The sequence below is a fragment of the Molothrus aeneus genome, chromosome 4 (genome assembly GCF_037042795.1).
Source record: "Molothrus aeneus isolate 106 chromosome 4, BPBGC_Maene_1.0, whole genome shotgun sequence".
NCBI lineage: Eukaryota > Metazoa > Chordata > Aves > Passeriformes > Icteridae > Molothrus > Molothrus aeneus.
The window spans coordinates 13,200,125-13,221,087 of NC_089649.1; the positions used below are offsets into that span (position 1 = coordinate 13,200,125).

Sequence of the window (20,963 nt, forward strand, 5' to 3'; positions counted from 1 at the left end):
GCAAAGGAATGGTTCTTGCTGAGAAATAGTCCCCTGTAACAAAGTAAATAACTGCTACACTGGTGATGAGAAAGTTGATGTTGAAAACCTGTAGGTTACTTCATACAGGTTCTGACTCCACTTGGCAGGGGGAGGTCCATGCTGCAGGAAGAGCATGGACCCTTCAGGATGAGTTTATATGGTTTAATTATTTGATTAAAAGAATAAAAAAATGTCAAGATTAAAAAAATGAATGTGCAAAATGGAATTTAAATATTAGCTCCTAGTAAATGGTAAAATAATTCATATGTCCAGCAACCATTACATTATCTGCTATCTACAGGTAGGTAGCGTGCCTTTCATGAACGGGGTCAAAGCGCATCAGTGCCAAGTTTGCAACAACCTTAGGGGGCCCTTCAGGATGAGTTTCCCTTGAAAAAATCCCTGGGTTTTGCAAACAGTTCCTGTACCCAAAGGTTCTGGATGTAAATTCTGGATGTAAATCACTAACAGGCAGGGAGGGATGTTCTAATTTCCCAAAACTAATTTCCAAAAACTAAGTAACTTGAGGTGAGTCACAATCAGATGATGATGATTTTGTCATCTCATTTGGACCCAGTGTCTGCTGTGGCCTCCCAGCTCTCATGGGTCACTGGAAAAAGTCTCTGACACATGCCTGGGGGCAAGATGGGATTTTCTGTGGAAGAACTGGGGAACAATTGCTGCTCTCAGCACTTCCCAGCAATGAGTAAATGCTCCTGGAAATGAACGCGTGTCAGGAAACTCTGCCTTTTTCTAACCTCCCTGTGTGTCTTCTCCCTTAGTCAGCAGCTGGGGCTGTTGGGGGTACTTAAGAGTGTTTAAGGTGAGATGCTGTGATACACATGGTCTAACATGTTTTTGCCCTCTCCCATCAGAGGAGGATGTCTCCACTCCCTGTTTCCTCCCTGCACAACCTCCCTGTAAGCCCTGTATGCCTTCCTTTGCCTCCGTGTTGTCCTGCCTGCCCTAACCAGTGTGTCCTACTAAAGGGGCTTTGTGGAGGTGTGCTTGAGGAAGGTAAGGAAGTTTTAGCTTCCTGTTTGCAGAGCCAGGAGTAGGTTTTTAACAGAAATTATATTATACCTTTGCTATTGTTTACTTAGTGCTGCCTGGCTCTGGGCCACTTAGAAAGCCAAATCCCAGAAAAGAGCAAAGCATTGCTATAATCTCTGGAAAACCTAATCTGTGTCCTTTCTCCATGCAGCTCAAACACTGCCCAGGCCTGGGTTTTCAGAGCTAGAGCAACCTCCCCCGAGTTGGGAGGTGGAGGTGTTTGTTGAGGCGTGGACTCGTGTTTCTCCACCCAGGCATGTGGAGGGAAACTGCAGGGCGTCTGTGTCATCCGGAGGAGTTTTGTGGCAGGGGAGAAAATTTAATGCTTTCTGCATTGGCTGTGGCATCTGCTTCTGAAGGGGAAAATCAAAGGGCTGATGCCCCAGGGACTGAGGTCTGTGGCCAGGCACTATCCTAGGTCATGCTGTCTGGGCAGGCTGCTCTGGCACACCTGATAGGAAGGGAAGGTGCTAGTGGGTTTGGCATAGCAAGCTCTGCACTACACTTAATCCCTGAAAGTCCTGCTTGTTTAAAGGCATGAATAGTCTGATAGTTCATGGCTAACTAGAAAATGAGATTTAGTTAACAAGGTATGCATTTGGACACCAGTGAGATTAAATCACTTGACTTTTAATGACAGCAATAAAATACTTTGGCCCCATGGTACAAAAGCCTCAGTAGCAGCTGGTGTCAGCCTTGGTTTCTCTCCATGGTTTCAAAGACCATGCTGTCAGGGACAAACTGACCAGTTCACAGCTTCATGTCAGAGCCTTATCCAGGGCACTGTAGAGGGGAAAGGAAGGGGACCCCTTCCTAGGGCTGCTGGGCTCAGGAGGCAGAGCTGTGCAGGGCTTTGGCATGGACTTGCTGTATCAGACTGTTTTCAAAACAGCTATTCTGCTTCTCAGGGTTTGCAGAAGAATTCCAATAGCCATGAGGACCATAGAAAGGTTTTTAAGGGCTCAGAGATATAAGAAATATGAGGGCACAGGTCAAAAGCTAACATTTTCAAGAGCAGATAAAGCCCCAAGGTTGTAAACAACTCAGTGTGGGACAGCTGACTGTGTACAGGTGATAGTCTAGAACTAGTGTGAACATCTACTGTGATGTGCTCTCCAGAAGATGAGAATCAGCTGGCAAAAAACATGTATTTATCTTGTTTGCTTTCTCTTTAATCCTCCACTTCCACTAACCAATCCCTTGGTGTGACTTGTATCAGAAGGGCAATGGCGGTGATGTTTCTTACTCTTTCTGCACTTAAGATTTGTATTCCCAGAGCCTGCTGCAAGGGCCACTGATGTGTCAGCATGCCAGGCACAAAGGAGAGGTTTTGTCAAGATATGTGGCATGGCTTGCTCTGTTTGCCTCCCCTTCTTGCAGAAACCATACAGGAATTAGTTTCCAGTATAGTTTCTAGCAAAATGCTGATATAATTCAATTCAGTTCATATAAAAGCACTTACTGATAGCTACTTGTGTTCTTCTGACACTGTTGGATACTCCATGTGTGTGTGCCTGAGAAATACTTTTACTTGGGGCTGTTCTGTCTTGCAATGTAAAGCTGTCACTAAAGGCCCCCAGAAAGGCAAAGCTTGAACTGGAGAGATGTTGTCTAGTGACTGGTGTTTCACCCCCTCTTTTTTACAAGTAGAACACTGCTCAGGCTGGACCCTGCTCTCATTTCATTGAGCAACACAGAGCTCAGTCCCTTGCTGCAGGGATCACACCTTGCTGATGTGACAGGCAGAACGTGATTCATAAATCATTAGTCTGGCACTGGAGTGCTGCTGGAAAATTCCAGTTTAAAAGTTTTACATGGTACTGAAACAAAGCAGTCTGTCACACCTCTCAAGTTGCTCAGAATTCGTGTGCATTTCCTTCTGTTTGAAACAAGAGGAAATTCGAACCTCAGCTCCTTCTGAGAGTCAGGCTGATTCTCCAAAGCCTGCAGGTGTTTGGTCTGAGAGATGGGCATCTGTAAGAAGCTATAAGCCAACAGAGCCTGTGGATGGGGGTGCATGAGGAAGAACCATTGCACACAATGCACAGAATGCTTTGCTTAAACCACCTCCCCTCAGTGATTGACCTGACAAATTTTCTGTGTCTTTTCCTACTTGTTTTTCCTTAAGAAGCCTTTCTGTACCCCATGACAGGCTATGAGGAGAACTTTGTATGACTGTGAGCCTGTGGCAGTCCCAGTGACCACTGTCAGTATCAGATGAATGCTAAATCCAAGCTGTGCCTGGCATCGTCACCCTCCTTTGCACCTGCTTGCCTGCATTATCCACCCGCCCAGACAAGGATCACCCAGGCCACCAAGGTCCTGGGTTTTAATAGATGAATCCTCTCATAGGTTTCACAGACAGAGCCAGAAGAGTAATTGGGCTCTAAAAGCTTGCTGGAAGGGTCAGAAGTCTGGGAAATCCTTGCTGAGCTGTAGCTGTGAATGTTATGTTCATTATGTTCTCTGTATGTGACAGAGCAAGTCATCAGACTAAATAGGCCAAGGTACTGTGAAACACTGGCGACAGTTTTTGGATTCCTGGTTTTTAGCAGGAATTTGATTCAAGAAGATCTTCAGGATTTGTGAAGTGACCTTTGTGCAATTACCTGGGAATCAAAATATTTAGTCATCTTTCCAACTCCCCTTCTGAACCTTCTGGTAGATAACCAACTATCTTCTGATATCTAGAAAATTAATTTTAAAAGTATATGCTGTGTGTATATACCACTTGTGCTTAGTCATGTGTGCTCCTAAAGCCTTCTAACTCAGAATCACAGAATGGTTTGGGTGGAAAGGGACATTAAAGACCATCTTGTTCCAACCCCCTGCCAGGGGCAGGGACATTTCACTAGACCAGGTTGCTCAGAGCCTCATACAGCCTGGTCTTGTACAATTAGATGGGGACTCCAAAGTTTCTCTGATCAACCTGCTCCAGTGTCTCATTACCTTTATTGTAGACAATTTTTAACTAATATCTAATCTAAACCTGCCCTCTGTCAGTTTAAAGCCATTTCCCTCTTGTTCTTTATGTCCTCTAGTAAAATGTCTTTCTCCAGCTCTCCTGCAGCCCCCTTTAGATACTGGAAGGTGCTATGAGGTTTCTCTGGAGTTGAGTCTTCTCCATCCTAAACAACCCCATCTCTCCCAGCCTGTCTTCACAGGAGAGGTGCTCCAGTGCTCTGATCATCTTTGTGGCCTCCTCTGGACTCCCTCCAAAAATTCCATGTCCATCTCATGTTGGGGATCCCAGGGCTGGATGAAACACTCCAGGTGGGGTCTCAGCAGAGTGAAGTGGAGGGACAGAATCCCCTTTCCTGACCTGGCCACACTGCTATGGATGCAGACTTTGCACTTGGCCTTGTAGAGCTTAATAAGATTCCACATTTCAAGTCTGTCCAGGTCCCTCTGAATGGCATCCTTTCCCTCCAGTGTGCCTATTGCACCACATAGCTTTGTGGTGTCATCAATCTTGCTGACTCTGTACTCAATCCTATTGTCCATGTGTGCCACAAAAGTGTTAAACAATGCCTGTCCAAACTGACCCCTGAGGGACACCACTCATCACTGGTATCCAGGTGGACAATGAGCTGTTGATTGTAACTTTGCATGCTGCCATCCAGTCACTTCTTTATCCACTGGGTGATCTAGCCATAAAAACCACACCTCTCCAGTTTAGAAACAAGGACGTTGTGCAGGACAGTGTCAAATGCTTTGAACAAGTCCAGATAGATGATTTCAGGCACTCTTCCTTTATCCATCAACACTGTAATCCTGTTGTGGAACGCCACCAAATCTGTCAGGCATGATTTGCCCTTAGTGAAGCCACATTTGCTGTCACTAATCACCTTCCTTGTTTTCCATGTTCTTTAGCACAGTTTCTAGGAGGAGGTGCTCCAGGATCTTTCCAGGCACCGTGGGGAGACTGACTGGTCTGCAGTTCCTCAGGGTGCAAATTTGTTGCCTGTTTTTCCCCAGTGATTTATTCAGCCAGGCCACTTGTGCTGCAGTATCTTGTCTTATGGATGGAGGACACTTGTATATTCCTGTAGTGAATAAAGAAGATAAGAGAGAAAGTGCCTGATGTTTTTTTAAGGTACACTGGCTCAAAAAAGATTTATAGTAATGACTGTAGAGCCCACATCCAAACAAATTCACTACGCAAATGCCTACTTCTACTAGTGAGGATTTGCGTTGATGGAATGTAATTTCTCACTTATGTTTAATGATTGACCTGGTGTGGAGAGCAGGGGAAAGTAAACCATTTGTTATTTCAGTCCCCTGTTTCCGTCTTGGATTACATGTTTTGCATGTGGGGACACGTTGCAGGGAATTGCCCATCTGGATAAAGTGACCTCCAGGCAGGAGGTGACTCACCACCGCTTCCCTAGGCTGCAGCCATCCAGTCCCACTGTGCCACACTCCATTGCTCTCAACAGCTCTTGGGACTCAGCTGTGTACAAGTTTAAGTGCTTTGCAACCTGAAGAGCAAGTGCAAACACACAGTGAAATGTGAAGATGATCCCATGTTTGGTCAGGTTCTTAGGAAATGCTTTTTCAGTGGAAAGTCTGACTCATTTCTTTGACTTTGAAAGGATATTCCACACTCTTGTGTGAGTTATGTGTGAGAAAGTATATAGAATCATAGAATAGTTTGGGTTGGAAGGCTCCTTGAAGGCCATCTAATTTCAATCCTCCTGCCATGTGCAGGGACACATTCCACTAAACCAGGTTGCTCAGAGCCCCCTTCAACCTGGCCTTAAACACTTGCAGGAATGGGGCTTCCACAGTTTCTCTGGTCAATCTATGCCGGTGCCTCACCACCCTTACAGTAAAGAATTTCTTCCTAACAGCCAATTTAAATCTGCCCTCTTTCAGTTTAAAGCCATTCCCCCTTGCCCTATACCCTTGTAGAGTTGGTCTCCAGATTTCTTGTAGGCTCCCCTCAGCTATTGAAAGGCAGCAGGTTTGTCAGAACTAGACATTTTTATGTAAGTTTTAACACAACTTGAAATCAGACCAGGGTTTGCCGTGTCACCACAGAATCACAAAGCATGTGCATATTCTGGCATATGTTCAGCCTTCAGAAAACTGCATTTATAGACTGGGGGAAGCAAGTTTCTTTACATGAGCTGACCATCATTATAGGTTATGGCAGCCCTTCCCAGACCACTGGCTTAAACAGGAAAGGAAAGAGACATCTGCCCTGTCTTCTGTTTGACAAACCAAACTCGTCACAGTATTTTGCTGCACAAAACCATCACCCAAAATAACCTCATTCTTGTGTGTCAGTTTATATTTGCAATTATATTTTGCAACAGGAAGAAAACTATGTTAATTACATTTCGCAGAAGAAACATTCCTCTTGTGCTTTCCTAGAGCGCCTGCAGGGAGATTACTATGTCGAAATAAAAACCCAAACAAATAAACCAATAGCTGTTTTCATTGGAGAGCCCAATTTCCACCTTGCTGATTATTACAGTAGGGCCTGTGCCATCAACAAGATTTTCTGGAGAGTAAGAGCAGGAAAACCTGCACAAGAATTGCTCCTGCTGGGCACAGGCCCTGCATGAAGACAAGGTACTCTTAGGAAGTCGAGAAAAGCTTTTGCAGAAGAAAGAGCATTGAGAGTACGTTGTATTGCATTAAGAAAGACGTGGAGAAATATTGTAATTTCTAAATATTTTTAATACCCATGTGCTTCCAATTCATTTTGCATCAGTGCTTCAGGTAATTTGACATCTTGCTGTTTTTCAGAGTTGATCACTGGGAGAAGAAATATTATTTCCAAAAAGCCAGGAGATCTCAGGAGGTGTGCAGGCAGCCTAAGGGAGCTGGGAAAGCTCTTGTTTCCCTGGAAGTCACCGATAGGTTTGCCATACAGTGAAACAGACTTCTTGGGCAGTAAAATCTGAAACTGGAGCAAGGTGAGAAGCCAGCGCTCTGGGGAGGCTTTCCCAGCTGTGAGCATAAGGATGCTGGGAAAACCTCACCAGCATTGCCATCAGGTTTATCTCCGTTAAAATCAGAATATAACTTGTGAATACCAGGGGCTGGAATAGAACTGATAATTGTGAGGCAATCTGCTGTGTTTATATGTGGCTGAATTGTGTAAATGGCCCGAATAATCTAATCTCTTCTCTGGCCACAAAAAACAAGGGGAAATCCAAAGGCCTGTGCATAATTTAATTCTTAGAGTTACAGCTGGGTGGTATAGCTAGTGCTCATCAGCATGACTGTATGGAGAGTAGCTTTAACAACAGAACAACTCCAGTGCAGGAGGAATAACTACATTTGGGCAAATGCAGGCTGATAAGCTCAGTAGTATGCGAAGTTTGTCCTTCAGTCTGATGTGTGCATGGGAGTCAGAGTAAAAGACCACCTACTTAAGCTTTTAAAATCCACAGAGTCTCATCCTCTGGTTTGTATCATCTGTACACTGTGGTAGTTGACTTTTCTATTCTGTCTGTATCACCAGTTCAGGCCTGGGAGAGTTGTTGGCTTTCCAGGAAAGATCTCCTGGGTACTGACCTGGACATTTCCTGCAGCTGCTTGAATATGGAACAAGGGAGACCATAGGCTTGCCTATGCCCCCTTTAATTGCTAAGCAGGGAAGGAGCTGGCTAATTTGTCAGTAGGCCTTATCTTTGTGAAAGGGGAGCAGCCCTGCTGTCTAAAGGTTCAATTTGCAGCATCTGTGTAGCCCATGTAATTAAAAGAGCCTCTGTCTTTCTCTGCCTCCAACGTGTAGTCTGTGTATGTGCAAACAGAGCTGCTCTTCACTGGAGTCTATGGAGAAGACTTCCTGCTGGAGAAAGATATTTAAAACCTACAGCCAATGAATGCAATTACTTGGCTGGGTTTATTTTTTGTTTGTTTGTTTTCTATTTTGCCTCTGCATTTTTCCTTGATATCCGTGGTTATAAAGATGGGAAATCAATGTCTTAAGAGAAATGCTAGTACAACTGGAGTTCAGAGTGAGCTTTTAGTATCTCTTAGGCATCTATGCCTCATCTCATTTGTTAACAGTAGCCAGCCAGGAGATGATAAACAAAATGAGCAAATTATTTTTACATCAAGGTTTAGAGTGGCCTGGCTTTAAAAACAGTATATTTAATAGTCTACTCAATAACAGGACCTGATAAATCTCTAACAGAAAGCTTGATCTCTAACAGAAAGCTTTGATCTCTAACAGAAAGCTTGTGTCCATACAGCAGCTTTGCAAGACCAGAGCCACACTTAATGTTATTTTTGCTGAAAATTATCAAAGTCACATGCTATAACATCAGTGTGGGAAGGGCAGGTATGGCAGACATGAAGATGAATGAAAGGCTACTTGCAAAAAAAAAAATCTTGCTGTGCTAGTTTGCATTCCTAATTATTTCGATGCTACTGTTTTTTACTTATTATTGGAAAATCTACATTATTCCTACCATCTTAAGACCCCAAACAAGCCACTGAGGGTGCCTTGTAACTTGCCTGTGAAGCAGCAGTGTTACACCCCAGCAATGACACTGCTGGCACTGCCCAAAAGAGAGTAATGGATAATATTCCCTGGACAATCCATCTTCTATTGCTTTTGCTATGAGACTTGGTCCTGCCTTTCCTCTTGTAAAAATCTATGTCCAGTGGGACTGTCACACTGCTCTCTCTCTCAGGAGAGCAGCTACCTAAAAAATAGGTAGAATGAATGAACCTGCTGACCTGAAAGATTGGAAGGTATATCTACAAATTCCAGTAGGTATTGGGAGGTATATATAGAAATTCAGTGTCTCAGCCTGGCTTCTTTGCCTGAAGGAGAGGAAAAGAGACCTCTATGACCATGAACATTTGTTGAAATTAAGTTTTCCTCTTCCTGTCTTTACTTAAGCCTGAATCAGAAGACTAGGAATAATCTCAGTGGGAGTTTCTTTGATCCAGCACTTTCCTTTGCTGTTGATTTTTCAATGGCAGGGTTTAGGGAGCCTGGATAATGTAGCTGTGTAATATGTCCTTGCCTGCACTTTTAGGGTAGAGCAGAGGTAGGATGTGTTAGGAATGTGGCAGACTCCTGTGGGATGTGGTGCCAATGAAGGTACAGAGACCAGAGTTCCTATAGTGCTCCCTTCAGGAGCTGGGTGCATAAAAAATGCTTTTCAGCTCTGCAGAGGGCACAGAGTTGTCTACTGACAACCTGCACCCTGAGATCTGTGTTCTCCAGCCTGGCACAGCCCACGTGTCACTACCCTGTTGCTGCCCTGCTGTCTGAGGTGAGACCAACTCAGCTGCAACCAGCAGTTGAGCTTTCTCCTTTTGCCTAATCAATTGCTGAGATGAGATCTAGTCTGTGTTTCAACAGCAGTTATTCTGGGTGCAGCAGATCAAGTTTCTCCATACAGAATGGATGTTGCTTCCCAAAATTGCCTGTCATCCACTGTGTTCACATTTTCCATGGGTGAGGAGAAGTCATTTGACTTCTTTGTGACAAACAAGACTCAGTGAAGAAAATAGCAGTGTTATTTATTGACTGGTAATGTTCTTCCTAATGCAAAGAGCTCTGTTGCTGCATATCCTCCTGAAAAGTAACTTTCCCTGTCAGCTGCCCCTTCTTATTGTTTGATTCAGATCCTGCTGCTTAACTCAGTTTCTTAGACTTCTCTTTCCTCTAGTTAATGTATAGCTGCAGTTTGCATCCTGCTTTGCCTCCATACACCAACCACAGTTTGCCATTTATTCTGCCAAATTTATAGCTACACACTCAACCAACAATCTGTCTAGGTAGCCAGTATGAATTATGTGCAAAATGTTATTTCCTAAATCTGGATGTGATTATCTCTCAACTGTGTATTTCCAAAATAGCAGCTCCCTTCCAAAGAGAGCTGGTAAGCAAGGAGGGAGAGCAGGGATTTGCCAAATGTATTTGTGCTTCTGTGCTTAATGAAAAGAAACCTCTTTCCCAGACATCTGAACTATTCAGTCTCAGACACTTGTATCTATTTAGTCTATCAATTTATCCTATTTTCTTGAAAAATTACACATTTAAGAAAGCATCCCCTTTGATTTGCTGATGGTAATACCTGTCAGGTATGAGTTATTACTTCAAATTTTATTAAAAACCCTTTCAAGTTTAAAAAAATGTAGTATGCAGAACATGAGGAGAAATTGCTGCGTCTGAGTGATTTCTCTATTGGCACTTCTATTGCTTATTGTACAAGAGGTGGTGGCCTCACCAATACTAATTCAAAGAAGAGTACTGACATGCAGAACATGTTCTGGCTTTCCAAGCCAGAGCCAAAATGATTCATTGCTGCAGTGGAGAAGATAGCTCCTGCAGAGCTCCTGCCTGCATAAGCTTGGTGGGAAAATAGCCTTATCACCTCCAGGCTCGAGCAAGCTGCGGGAATGTCTCCATGATTCAGTCGAGACAGGAGAGGCCTTGACCCCGGCCTGCTGATTTTTGGTTCCCCCACAAAAACAAATCAGCTTCTTGGCCAAACAACTTCCTCCCTAAGCCCAGTCCCCAACTCTTTAATTTCCCTTCACCAGGCCCACAGATGGGTTTTTCCTCCCACTCCACCACAGGGCCCCCACACCCTGGGGCGCAGTGCCTGGGACATGTTTGCTTTCACACTGACTCAGTTCTGCACCCGTCCCACCTCAGACCACAGTGGCCCTGCACTGAGAGTTAAGAAAACTGCTCGCAGCAGAAGCTGAAGCCGTGTGAAATCTGACAGGTTTCTGATATGTAGCCAAGCCAGTATCTGAGGTCAGGTTTATTGACAGGGTCACAACATGCAAGCAGCACATGCTCCAGACCTTCTGCAGAAAAGATGCCTTGTGTACAGATAACCACAGATATGCAGGGTGGAATCCTGGGTTGTGCAACACCCGGCACCTCTCCAAATTATCTGTTTTGCACTGGCCTTTTCCAGGAGCCACTCAGAAAGTGTGTCTTGCGAAAGGTTGGTCTCTGGGATTGGTAGCAAGCTTTTTTGGACTCAGCTGCTTGTGCTGTGATCCTTGTGTGGCTGTGTATGGAAACATGACATGAGCTCAACATGGTAAATGTGGAATGCAAAGTCAAGGCTGCCATGTGATAAGGATTCCCGGGATGCAGTCAGGACTCTGTCATGCTCATCTTAGTTATGCACAGAGCAGCATATGGAAGAGTTGGCCCATCATCTCCCTGTCTACCTCTTCTCTGTCCAGCTGTGCTGTGATCCACTCTGTTTCTTCAGCAAAGGGTTCTCTCTGTTTTGCCAGCAGAGCTTCATGGAGATACAACTGGAGGGGTGCGGTGTGCAGAATCTTTCCTGTTGTGACCTGCCAAAACTCCCAGCACTTGGAAGAACAGGCATCTTGTGACTTTCCAAGTTTCACAATGCAGAGTGAGAGGATGCTGTTCTTTCCATATCCATTCTGCATATTCAGCTTTTTCCATTAGGGTCCTTTCTCAGTAGGAGGAGAAAATTTTGCAGTAGGATCAGAAACAGGGAACTGAGCAAGGCAGAGAGAGGGAAACAACTTGTCACAAAGTTTTTCCAATATTTCTCTGAGAAGCAATCTTCTGTAAAGCTGCTTCCTACTATCAAATTCCTCTCGGCACTCAAAATGTGAGCCCTGAGCTGGCAATCTGATGGTTGCTGTTTTATGAGCTTATATGGGATTTAAGCACACACACCTCACCTCACATGCTTTCCTTCATCCTGGAGCATTATCTCTGCAGCAGTGCTCAGGCTTCAGAGCTCAGCTCCTTCTCATCCTGAGATGAGAAGGTCTCATCCTCCTGTTCTCAAAAAATTGCTTTTTGAGGGTTACATACATTAGGAAATGGTACAGTTATGAAAACATGGTGTACACATAAATTCTTTCATTGGTCATTCTTGATTCTATGAGTACTTCAGACTATTATTGTGTTTGTTATTTTCCAGTTGAAACAAATGCATTTCTTCTCCTGTCAATTCAGAGCTGAAGCACAGCCACAAACCCAGCACTGAAAAGCTGGTGTTTAGCTCTTCACACTGGTAATTCTGATGATCTGAAAATAACAAAATGTTTCTGTGCTGGTTTAATTTCTGCTGCTACAATGACTTGAGTATTAAAGTACATGAATTTCAATGGGGAAAAAAATCTGGAATTTTTTTCTAATTGGCTGTAAAAGTCAAGGGAGGGGCCATCAGTGGGGCTTCATTTTAGCAAGTTCTAGACAGCTTGACTGTATTTATGCTGTTTCAGGAGCGTCCACTTGCCTCTGTGAAAGGTGGGATCTGACTGAGGTTGACTAACCTCCAGATTTGTGAGATACAGCTGCATGGCAGTTTCTCAAATATTAATTTTTTTCTTCATTTTCCAAAGCTGTTTCTAAAAAGCCATTTGAAAATAGGAATAGATAGTGACTAGCCCCAGAAGCCAGAGACAAATGAGTGGCCTCTCTTTGAGTAGAGAGAGATAAGGACAGACCAAAAAACTGCAATCTGTCAGACACTGGCACTTTCTAGTATGCTGTCAGCCTATTGTGGGGTTGTTTCCCAGAAAGTCTGTCCCAATTTATCACCTACTCTAGCTCTGGTTCGGTGTTGTGCCTAGTTCTGCAACTCCTCAAGGAACTGGTAGGGCTGACCCTGGGAAAGTGACTTAATTGCTCCAAGTGGTACAAAGGAAAAGATATACAGCTGTGCTGCAAAGCATGTGTTATCGGGGTGCCCTGCTCACACATGTAAGGAGAAAATCTCTGTTGCAATTTCTTTATCAAATAGATCTGATATCCATATCTCTTCTGCATACCAAATATTCTCCTGGGCCCAGACACAAACACTGTGGTGGTCTATGTAGTCTATTTAAGAGGCAGAAGGCTTTAAGTCTACCCACTGCTGTATGTAAGCTTTTCCTCATTTTTGAAGGTTTTAATAAGAAAATGTAATGGCTTTGGGAGGTATATTGGTTAATACACTGAGTTTCCAAAGAGCATTTTATGGTAGCAATATTGCTTTTCATCTGTCTTTCACAGAAACCTATCTTTACTAAGTCTGCTTTTCTTGGAGATATTCTAATTGCAAAACAGTATTTGATAGCATTCTTAATGCTACCAGAGAAAATACCCTCTCTCTTCCAGCCTTAGTCTTTGCCATCTAGTCTTTGTTCATGTTCACCTCCAGACTTGTTTTTTGATGAACAAAATTCAACAAAAGCCAGCTGTCTTGAAAGTTGACTGATCACTACAGGTCACTGCAGGGAGGCTGGGATTTTCCAAGCCAGCCAGAGGTGATGCTGGGCATTACACTGATGTCCTAGTTCAGGATCTTAGGTAGGTGTTGGAGGTTGCACAAGGAGGCACTGATACAGCTTCTTGACAACACAAAATGACAGCCTAACCACATGTTACCAATATAGCCCAGGATGGAAGGAATTGTGGTCAAAAACTTTGTTCAACAGGACAGACAAGTAGAAAATGTCATGCACAAATTACAGCCAGAGTCATGCTCAGGTTCCGCAGACCCTGACAGATCTTGAAAGCCAGAATCATATACCCTCCCACCTGTACAAATTCAAGCAAGCTGCTTCTGCTGTGCCACCAGCAGACGAGAGTTCTCTCCAGAACTAAGGATTTTAATGTGGGAAGTGAAAATGGTGAAAGCTCCCTGCTTCCTTCCCTGCTTGTTCCTTATCTTTGAGACAAAAAGAAGCACAAATCCTACCAAGGCAAAGGATTTCTCAGCTAGATGATTTACAGGAGGAATAACCACATAATGATAGGCATGAGACAAGTGCTAAATTAACTATAGCTCTGTACAGGCTAATCTTGCATAAAATGAAGACATTTAGTAATAGCCATGGCTTCTTATCCTGCTTCTGGATTACTGCAAAACATTCCTGCTGCTCCTTAGCTCTTACAAAATCTACCATACAGTGGATTGTATAGTATGTTTAGCAACATACCCAAAAACACTGTCATCTCCCAGCACACTGGAAATACCAGTTGTTTGCCAGAAACAGCTCCCTGGGGGTCACACAGAGACTCTGCTGGGAGACAAGGGTTCCAGGTTCTTGCAAAACATTTGCCTTGAGGTGCCACAGTAATAAATGACCTGTACAGGAATGTCTGTAACAAACTGCCGGAAGACTCTGTTTCTAATGGCTCCATCAGCACAACTGATGACTGCTGCTGAACTTGGTGAAACAGGTTGTTTACATAATATGTATTTTCCTGATGGTCTGATACACAGTAATACGCCATTATGCAGATTGCAAGTGTTGGTTTTGGCCAGACAGCAGCTCTAGAGGATCTTTGAGCATAATGTTGTTTTTCAGTTCTGTGTCTCTTGATGAAAGGCTTGTAGGGAAAGTGGGTTTTTCAGGCTTAAAATTTAATTCAGGGTGTGGACAGGAGAGCAGGACACAGTACACCCAGTCCCACATGCAGCGGTGCGAGCCACTGGCTTCACTCTGTCTCCATTTTTGCTCTGTCAGATCAAAGTAAGTTTTGCTGATGGTCAGGACTGGTGTTTGGGATGAAATGTACTTGGCTACCTAAGGCCCTGGCTTGGGGCTCCCTGGAGTGAACAGCAGTGGCTTTTTGAAACCGTCTTAGTGACTAAGTATTGGTTACCACCTGATGCTTAAATCAACACTTCCAAAGAGCACCCACTTCCAGCTGGAGTCCTGTATCTGCATTCAAGGCCTTCAGCAAACTAGTTTTCAGCAGCACTGAGCTGCAGATATAATGGGAGATGGTAGATCTGTCTAAAACTGCATAAGATCTTGATGCTGAAATCCTAGTTGCTGAAGGCTTTATTGGTTGAAAAGTCTTTTCTGAGTTTTGATATGACAATGGTCATATAGCTTCAAAAATAAAAGCTAGGATGGTCCTCGCTCAGGTGGATCCTTAGAGTCAGAACAACTAATGATATACTATTAGTATGTTTTTATCCAGTTCTCCCACTGGGATGTTAGAACACTCTCTTAAGTACGCTAAGTTGAACTTCCAGCTGTTGCTGATCTCAACTCAAAAATATAATCAGCTAACTCTGTGTGATGATGTAACTGGGAGGTGCTGAGCTAAGCATGGGTATGTCACTCCTGATGTCTTTAAGCATACCCCAGAAGTGTCAGCAAGCACAGGATAACTGGTAACAGGAGCTGCTACAAATAGGTCTTTCTTGCCTGCTTGGCTAAAGATGCAGCAAACATCAGTGGGGTGTCACAAATGAGAAGCAAAATAACCACCTTGAAACAGTTACAAATATTCTGCCTTCTAAGAGGGCTGTTTGGAATGTTTTTCTGTGTTTGAATGACTCCTCATTGTTCTTTTAAAGAAACACCACGCGGAAGAGGGTCAGAGAGTCCTCCAGCACATCCCAGCTGATGCAGAATCAGTCCAAAATTATGGACATCCAAGGGAGGCCACAAATAGATTTGTCACCCATCAGCAGGGCTGATGCACTGCTCCATAGCAGGCATGGAATTTCATCCCATGATGTCCTTTGCTTCCCAATGCCAATCATGGTACTCCTCATGCTGGAGCTATATCTGTGCTTTTTTATCTTCCTTTTTTTTTAATTGAAAAATATCTGGTAACTGGTCCCTGAAAAGGGTTCTGAAATGGATTTGGTGCATGAGACAGCTGTAGCAGATGACTTGACCAAACCACCTGAGAAAGGAGCCAGAAGGAATACAAATGAACAGAAAAGGAGTAAGAATTCCTCATAATTCCTCATAAGGATGCACCAATCTTTAATAAGAGCTCTTGTACATCTTTACAAACTTTACAAAGTTGCTGGATGCAGAATGCCTACTGAGACAACTAGTAGTATTAATTTTTGAATTTTTTTTTTTTATCCAGATAGAGCAAAAAATGCAACAGGCCATATTCTGCAACATCTTTGCAATTCCTGTAGCACCATGCATGCCCTGGACAGAAAGTCTACAATTCTGTGGAAACATTAACACATCTTTGGTGAATTTTATGTTCAGATTTATTTCTTCCAGCACACATTAGATATTGCTACCCCCTACAGAACAGGGTAGAAAAGATTTCTGGAAAGCTGGGCTTTCTACAGAAGTAGAACAGGCATGCCCTGAAGCCCTCCTACGCGATACCAAACAAACACTGTGCATTCAACAGACCTGCTGGTTAATGATCTCGCTCATAAGTAATGTTTCAACCTTAGAATGGTTTATGTTTGCTTCAAAAGCCACAAAGCCAAGGAGGAAGTGTAGGAGAACGTGGGCAGGACAGTGGCCACAAGCCTCATGACCTCATCTTTTTCCGCCACACGGGGATTGGTGGCTATGCTTGGACAGAGTTTAAATTCCCAGAGCTCAGAGATGTCAGGCAGCAGGGGACGAGGGGAGAAAGGCAGAGCTGCTGGAAGCCAGCTGTCTGGAGCTGCTGCTGGGATCCCTAAGAGTGCTCTTGTTGTGGAACTCCTTCAGTACCAAAAAAGGTAATTTTTTATTTCTTTTTACCTGACATGTCCCAGTCCATCTGCAGCTTTAGCCTAGGAAACACCGAGCAGATCTTTGAAAACTGCTTCACTGGGCAGGGATGTTTGATATTTCTCTGTGGAAAAAGGTGTGCTTTTATAGGAGCAAGGTTGTTTAGCAATGCCAGGTATTGCACATAATCACAATTTTATCTTTGTGTACTGAGAGATGTTGGGAGAAGGTTACTGAAAACCCTGCCACTGAATCATGCACCAGAAACTCAGAGCTAGTGCTTGAACACAGAAAGCTTTCTCCGTCCTGTAATCACTGCCTGCCAGTGTCCTTGTCTCTCCTGACAGGCTCACGGTTTGTGCTGCACAATCCTGATTGATGGGACAGTGAATGGGATACACTTCTCTGTGAAACTTGAAATTGCAATACCTCAATTAGAGTGTCCTGTCTCAGGGTCAGCCTTACTAATGCATTTAAATGTCCCAAGCAGCTTTCTTTTCTGCTGTGATTTACCAAAATTCTGAATGACTCTTGTTCATCAGTAAATTGGTTTGAATTCTCAGCGATTTTCCTTATTCTGGGAACTGGTCAGTAAGCACTGAAGTTTACTGCAGCTCTCCTAATTTCAGCAGGAATCAGTTATTTATTAAATTGCTGTGGGAGCAGCTATTTCACCTAATCTCTTGTTTGGAAACACAGGTTATTTTGTTCTAACTTCTGGATGGGGAAATGTAGATCTATCAATAAAAGCAGTTTATGTTCATGTAAACTGACTTTACTCAGCAACTCAAGTTAATAACCCTAAAACCTAGTTTCAAAATAGCTGACAATACAAATTGCTTGCCTTAACCTGCCTCTTTTTCAAAACAATTGTGTTAAATGAATGAAGATAAACCAAAGCTGGTATTTATAACAGTTTTTCACAGAGCTTTTCCTTTGCCTATGCAAGTCAGTAGACAACAGGGGTCAGTTCACCTTTTCAGTGTGGTTTTTCTCACCACTGCTCAGCTCTTTTCAGCATTGTTTCAAAATTCTTGTAGCTTTTTGAGTTGCTAAATCATTACAAGGTGGGTGGGAGGTGGTGATGGAGGATAGAAGAAATAAAATTAGCATGGGCAAGTTGAATCCATAGAAGGGACCTGGTCTTGGCATAGTTAAGTATACAAAGATAAAGGAAAAGCCTATAGTGTTTTTGTGGTATTTTACTTTATTGACTTACTGTTCCAAAATATTTTCTAGGTAAAATATCACAATGAAGGTGGTAGTTCTGTGTTTATGCCTTATCAGCATCACAGCTGCATGGCCAGTGAGTAAATCACAAACACTATCCCCAGCACTTGCATTATTTCCTTTGCACATCAGTGAGAAACACTGATAAATGTTTTTTTCTCTTTTCTCCCTTCAAGGTGATTCAATCCAAGCAGCATGCCATTTCTGCCAGCTCCAAGGAAAAATATGTAAGGTCATTTTATCTTTCTGTTAGTTTTCTTTGATAAGTACTTTTTGATTTTTGTTTCTTTGTTTGTTTTCCTCCAAAACACATTTTCTGGTACTTGTTCTATGATTGTAGATGCTTGCAGAACATGTCCTTACCTGGCTATTATGAGCTAGTTTTAAAGCAGAGAGCCACTGATGTCCACAGACTTTTTCCTGTATCATGTGTCTGTTGTGGACTTTCATTATTCTATCTCCAGACCAGCACTGGAAGTCTTTTTTCTTAATGAAAAATGTGTTAGCTGTTAATTAAAAAGAGAAAGGGACTGCAGTATGGCAAAATTACTATAACCCATATTCGTTACTGTGGATCAGATGTCAATATTTGGTGTTGGAGGAGCACCTTAATCCAATATCCTATTTATTTTTTTGAGTGGTGTAAGTGAACTGCATTTAGTCTTGTTATATAGCTTTTTGATCCATTCCCCATTGCTAGCTGTTACCCTTGTAAAATCAATTCTTGGCTCTGAGAGCCAACTACTGCATTTAGTTTAGAGTCTTCATGAGGTGGGAGATAAATCACCCTCCAGAAAGGGCCTAAGAATTAGAAGAAGCAATGATTGTTAGACATAACTCCAAATTCAACTCAATAAAAACAAGCTGGAGAAACTGATCTGAATTTGCCCAGGCTCTGCCAGTGAGAGAGGCACATCTCTCTATCTTATCTATCTATCAGTGTTCATCTGGGATGATGGCTTGTTCTGAGTCCTCTTCCTACTGCAATGAACAGCTGAGGACACATCCCATACAGAAGGACTAGGTACTGCAGATGCCACATCTGCCTGAAAGAGCAGGTTGGAATGCAGCAGTTTTGCCTGCTCCTTTGAGGATTAACCCCTCCTTTTCATTTTTTCTTTAAGGACTCCAGGGGCCATCACTTGCATAAGTATCACAATGACTATGTGAATTCTCAGTCTCAGGAGAGTCAGCAGCACCCACAGAGTGACCTGGCATCATCTCAGCAGGTACAGACACCTAACTGGAAGAGAAAACAGAACATCTTTCCATGCCAATATTTGCAAGTTATGATTAAGTGCTTAAAGAATAGTCAACATGCTGATCAGCTCTACTGTATGTGCCTTTGTGTACTAACATTGAGCTTTGTGTTGCTTTCAGACCCTTTACTCTTCAGAAGAAAGTGTGGATGTCCCAGAACAATTGGTAAGTGTTTTGAAGGACAGCATGTCTGTTGAATGCTGTAAGGCAGCCAGCGTGGAGCAGCTCTCATTTTCCTCACCCAAGTGTGGTTCTTGCAGTAACATCTCTCCTGAAATAAAACAAAGCTCCAGGCAGGGGGAGGGGAACTCAGTGCAGTGCCTGCACATAGCTCCTCAACAGTGCCTATGCCCTGGGCCAATAGGACAGGTACCAGTCTGCACCTCTCACATCCATGTTCATTTGCCTGATGTGTAATAAATGTTTTCCAGCACTTTCCTGATGTGTCAAGCAAGAGCCATGAAGATGTGGATGATGATGATGATGATGACAATGATTCCAATGACACGGATGAATCTGAAGAGGTTGTCACGATTTTCCCCACAGACATTCCAGTAACCGAACCATTCCCCACTTTTCCTTTCACCCGGGGAGACAATGCTGGCAGAGGTGACAGTGTGGCCTACAGGATGAGGGCAAAAGCTGCACTGTTGAAGTCTATCAAACTCCACAAAGCTACCAAAAAGGTGAATAGCATTGACCAGTGGTGTTCATGTTCTTGGAAATGGGGAGTGAACTTGGAAATGGACATGGCATTTTGTTTCATAGGGGTTGCTTTAGAAAACTGATATGGGGGAAGTAGGCATAAGTGAAGGAATGCATTTCCTTTCTCTGGATACCACAGATCAGGGGTCTTGATGACTGCCAATGCACTGGGGCAGGAGTGCAACTTGCTGATACAAGCTGTGCAAAACTGCAGTTTGCACTGCACACATGAAATCTGAGGCCAGGAGCAAATGAGAGTTTCTCATGTGAAAGGTTCATGTAACTCCATAAAACACCAGAGTATCTCCAGGCAGAGGTTCATCATGCAGGCTTTGAGCATCCCTGCAGTCCAAGCAGCCTGCATTGGTGCAGCACTTGATGAACCTCCTCCTCAGGAGTGACAATGGCTCTTATTCTGCTCTCTAACAGCTCATCTATGATGCGACTGAGGAAGATGAGAGCGACATGGATGCAGACAGCCAGCGCTCTGTCTCTCGGGAGGATTCTGCTTCCCGCAGGTCCCTGAGGAAGCACGCCAGAGGCGTGGTATGGTCTGGCCAGAGCCACGGGCGGGACAGCAGCGAGCAGGACAGTGACCCGCATGACCGGAGCTTAGAAAACGACAGCAGGCCCAAATCCGACAGCCACGAGGCAGAAAGCGACAGTAGCAAGTCTGGTACGAGAGGGGACAACCTCTCGAGTGTGGAAAGCAGGGAGAGAGGGGACAGCCACCCGAGTGTAGAAAGCAGGGAGAGAAGGGACAGCCACCCGAGTGTGGAAAGCAGGGAGAGAGGGGACAGCCACCCGAGTGTAGAAAGCAGGGAGAGCCGGGACCGCGTGTCAGCTGAGCTCTCTGACCATATCAGCCGCCAAACGCTGGAAAGTGCCGAGGATTCTCAAGATCGTCACAGCATCGAAAGTAACGAAGTCACCCTTTAAAAGGAGATAAAAATAGTATTTCCCTTCTTTTCCAATCTCTACCTAAGGGAAGCAGGGAGTAGTTTCATTTCGGGGAACTGTTTGTTAATGTAGTTCGCGTGGTGACTTTTGGGGTTTGGGGCAGCGCATGGCCCCTGGGCTGTGCCGGCGGAGGCGGTGGGACACGGCGGGCGAGCGTCGCCTCTCGGGCACGCTGCTCTCTGCACTGCCGAGCGGTGTTTTGCTGTAAATGGAATTAAATAAAACCTCAAAACCCTGTACCTGCATTATTATTCACTGGGGCTTGGATCGAGCCGGGGGAGCTTTAATACTTCTTCTTAAAATGATGTGAAATGGCTGTT

At 43.9% G+C, this 20,963-nt stretch overlaps 1 protein-coding gene across 1 annotated transcript; it reads left to right on the plus strand.

The window, feature by feature from the left end:
- Nucleotides 1-16,389: 16,389 nt before the first annotated feature.
- On the plus strand, nt 16,390-20,676 carry SPP1 (secreted phosphoprotein 1). The gene is made up of 7 exons (XM_066547948.1): nt 16,390-16,496; nt 17,728-17,794; nt 17,895-17,945; nt 18,843-18,947; nt 19,099-19,143; nt 19,410-19,664; nt 20,113-20,676. The coding sequence occupies exons 2-7, from the start codon at nt 17,741-17,743 to the stop codon at nt 20,620-20,622; spliced, it is 1,020 nt and encodes a 339-aa protein (XP_066404045.1). The 5' UTR covers nt 16,390-16,496; nt 17,728-17,740; the 3' UTR covers nt 20,623-20,676.
- The last annotated feature ends 287 nt before the right edge of the window (nt 20,677-20,963 follow it).

Bases quoted from the DNA above. Each gene is read 5' to 3' on its own strand.
- SPP1 (XM_066547948.1), top strand. From the start codon at position 17,741: ATGAAGGTGGTAGTTCTGTGTTTATGCCTTATCAGCATCACAGCTGCA. The intron at 17,946-18,842 runs GTAAGGTCATTT...TTTTTCTTTAAG, and splicing joins CCAGCTCCAAGGAAAAATAT to GACTCCAGGGGCCATCACTT. The intron at 19,144-19,409 runs GTAAGTGTTTTG...AATGTTTTCCAG, and splicing joins TGGATGTCCCAGAACAATTG to CACTTTCCTGATGTGTCAAG.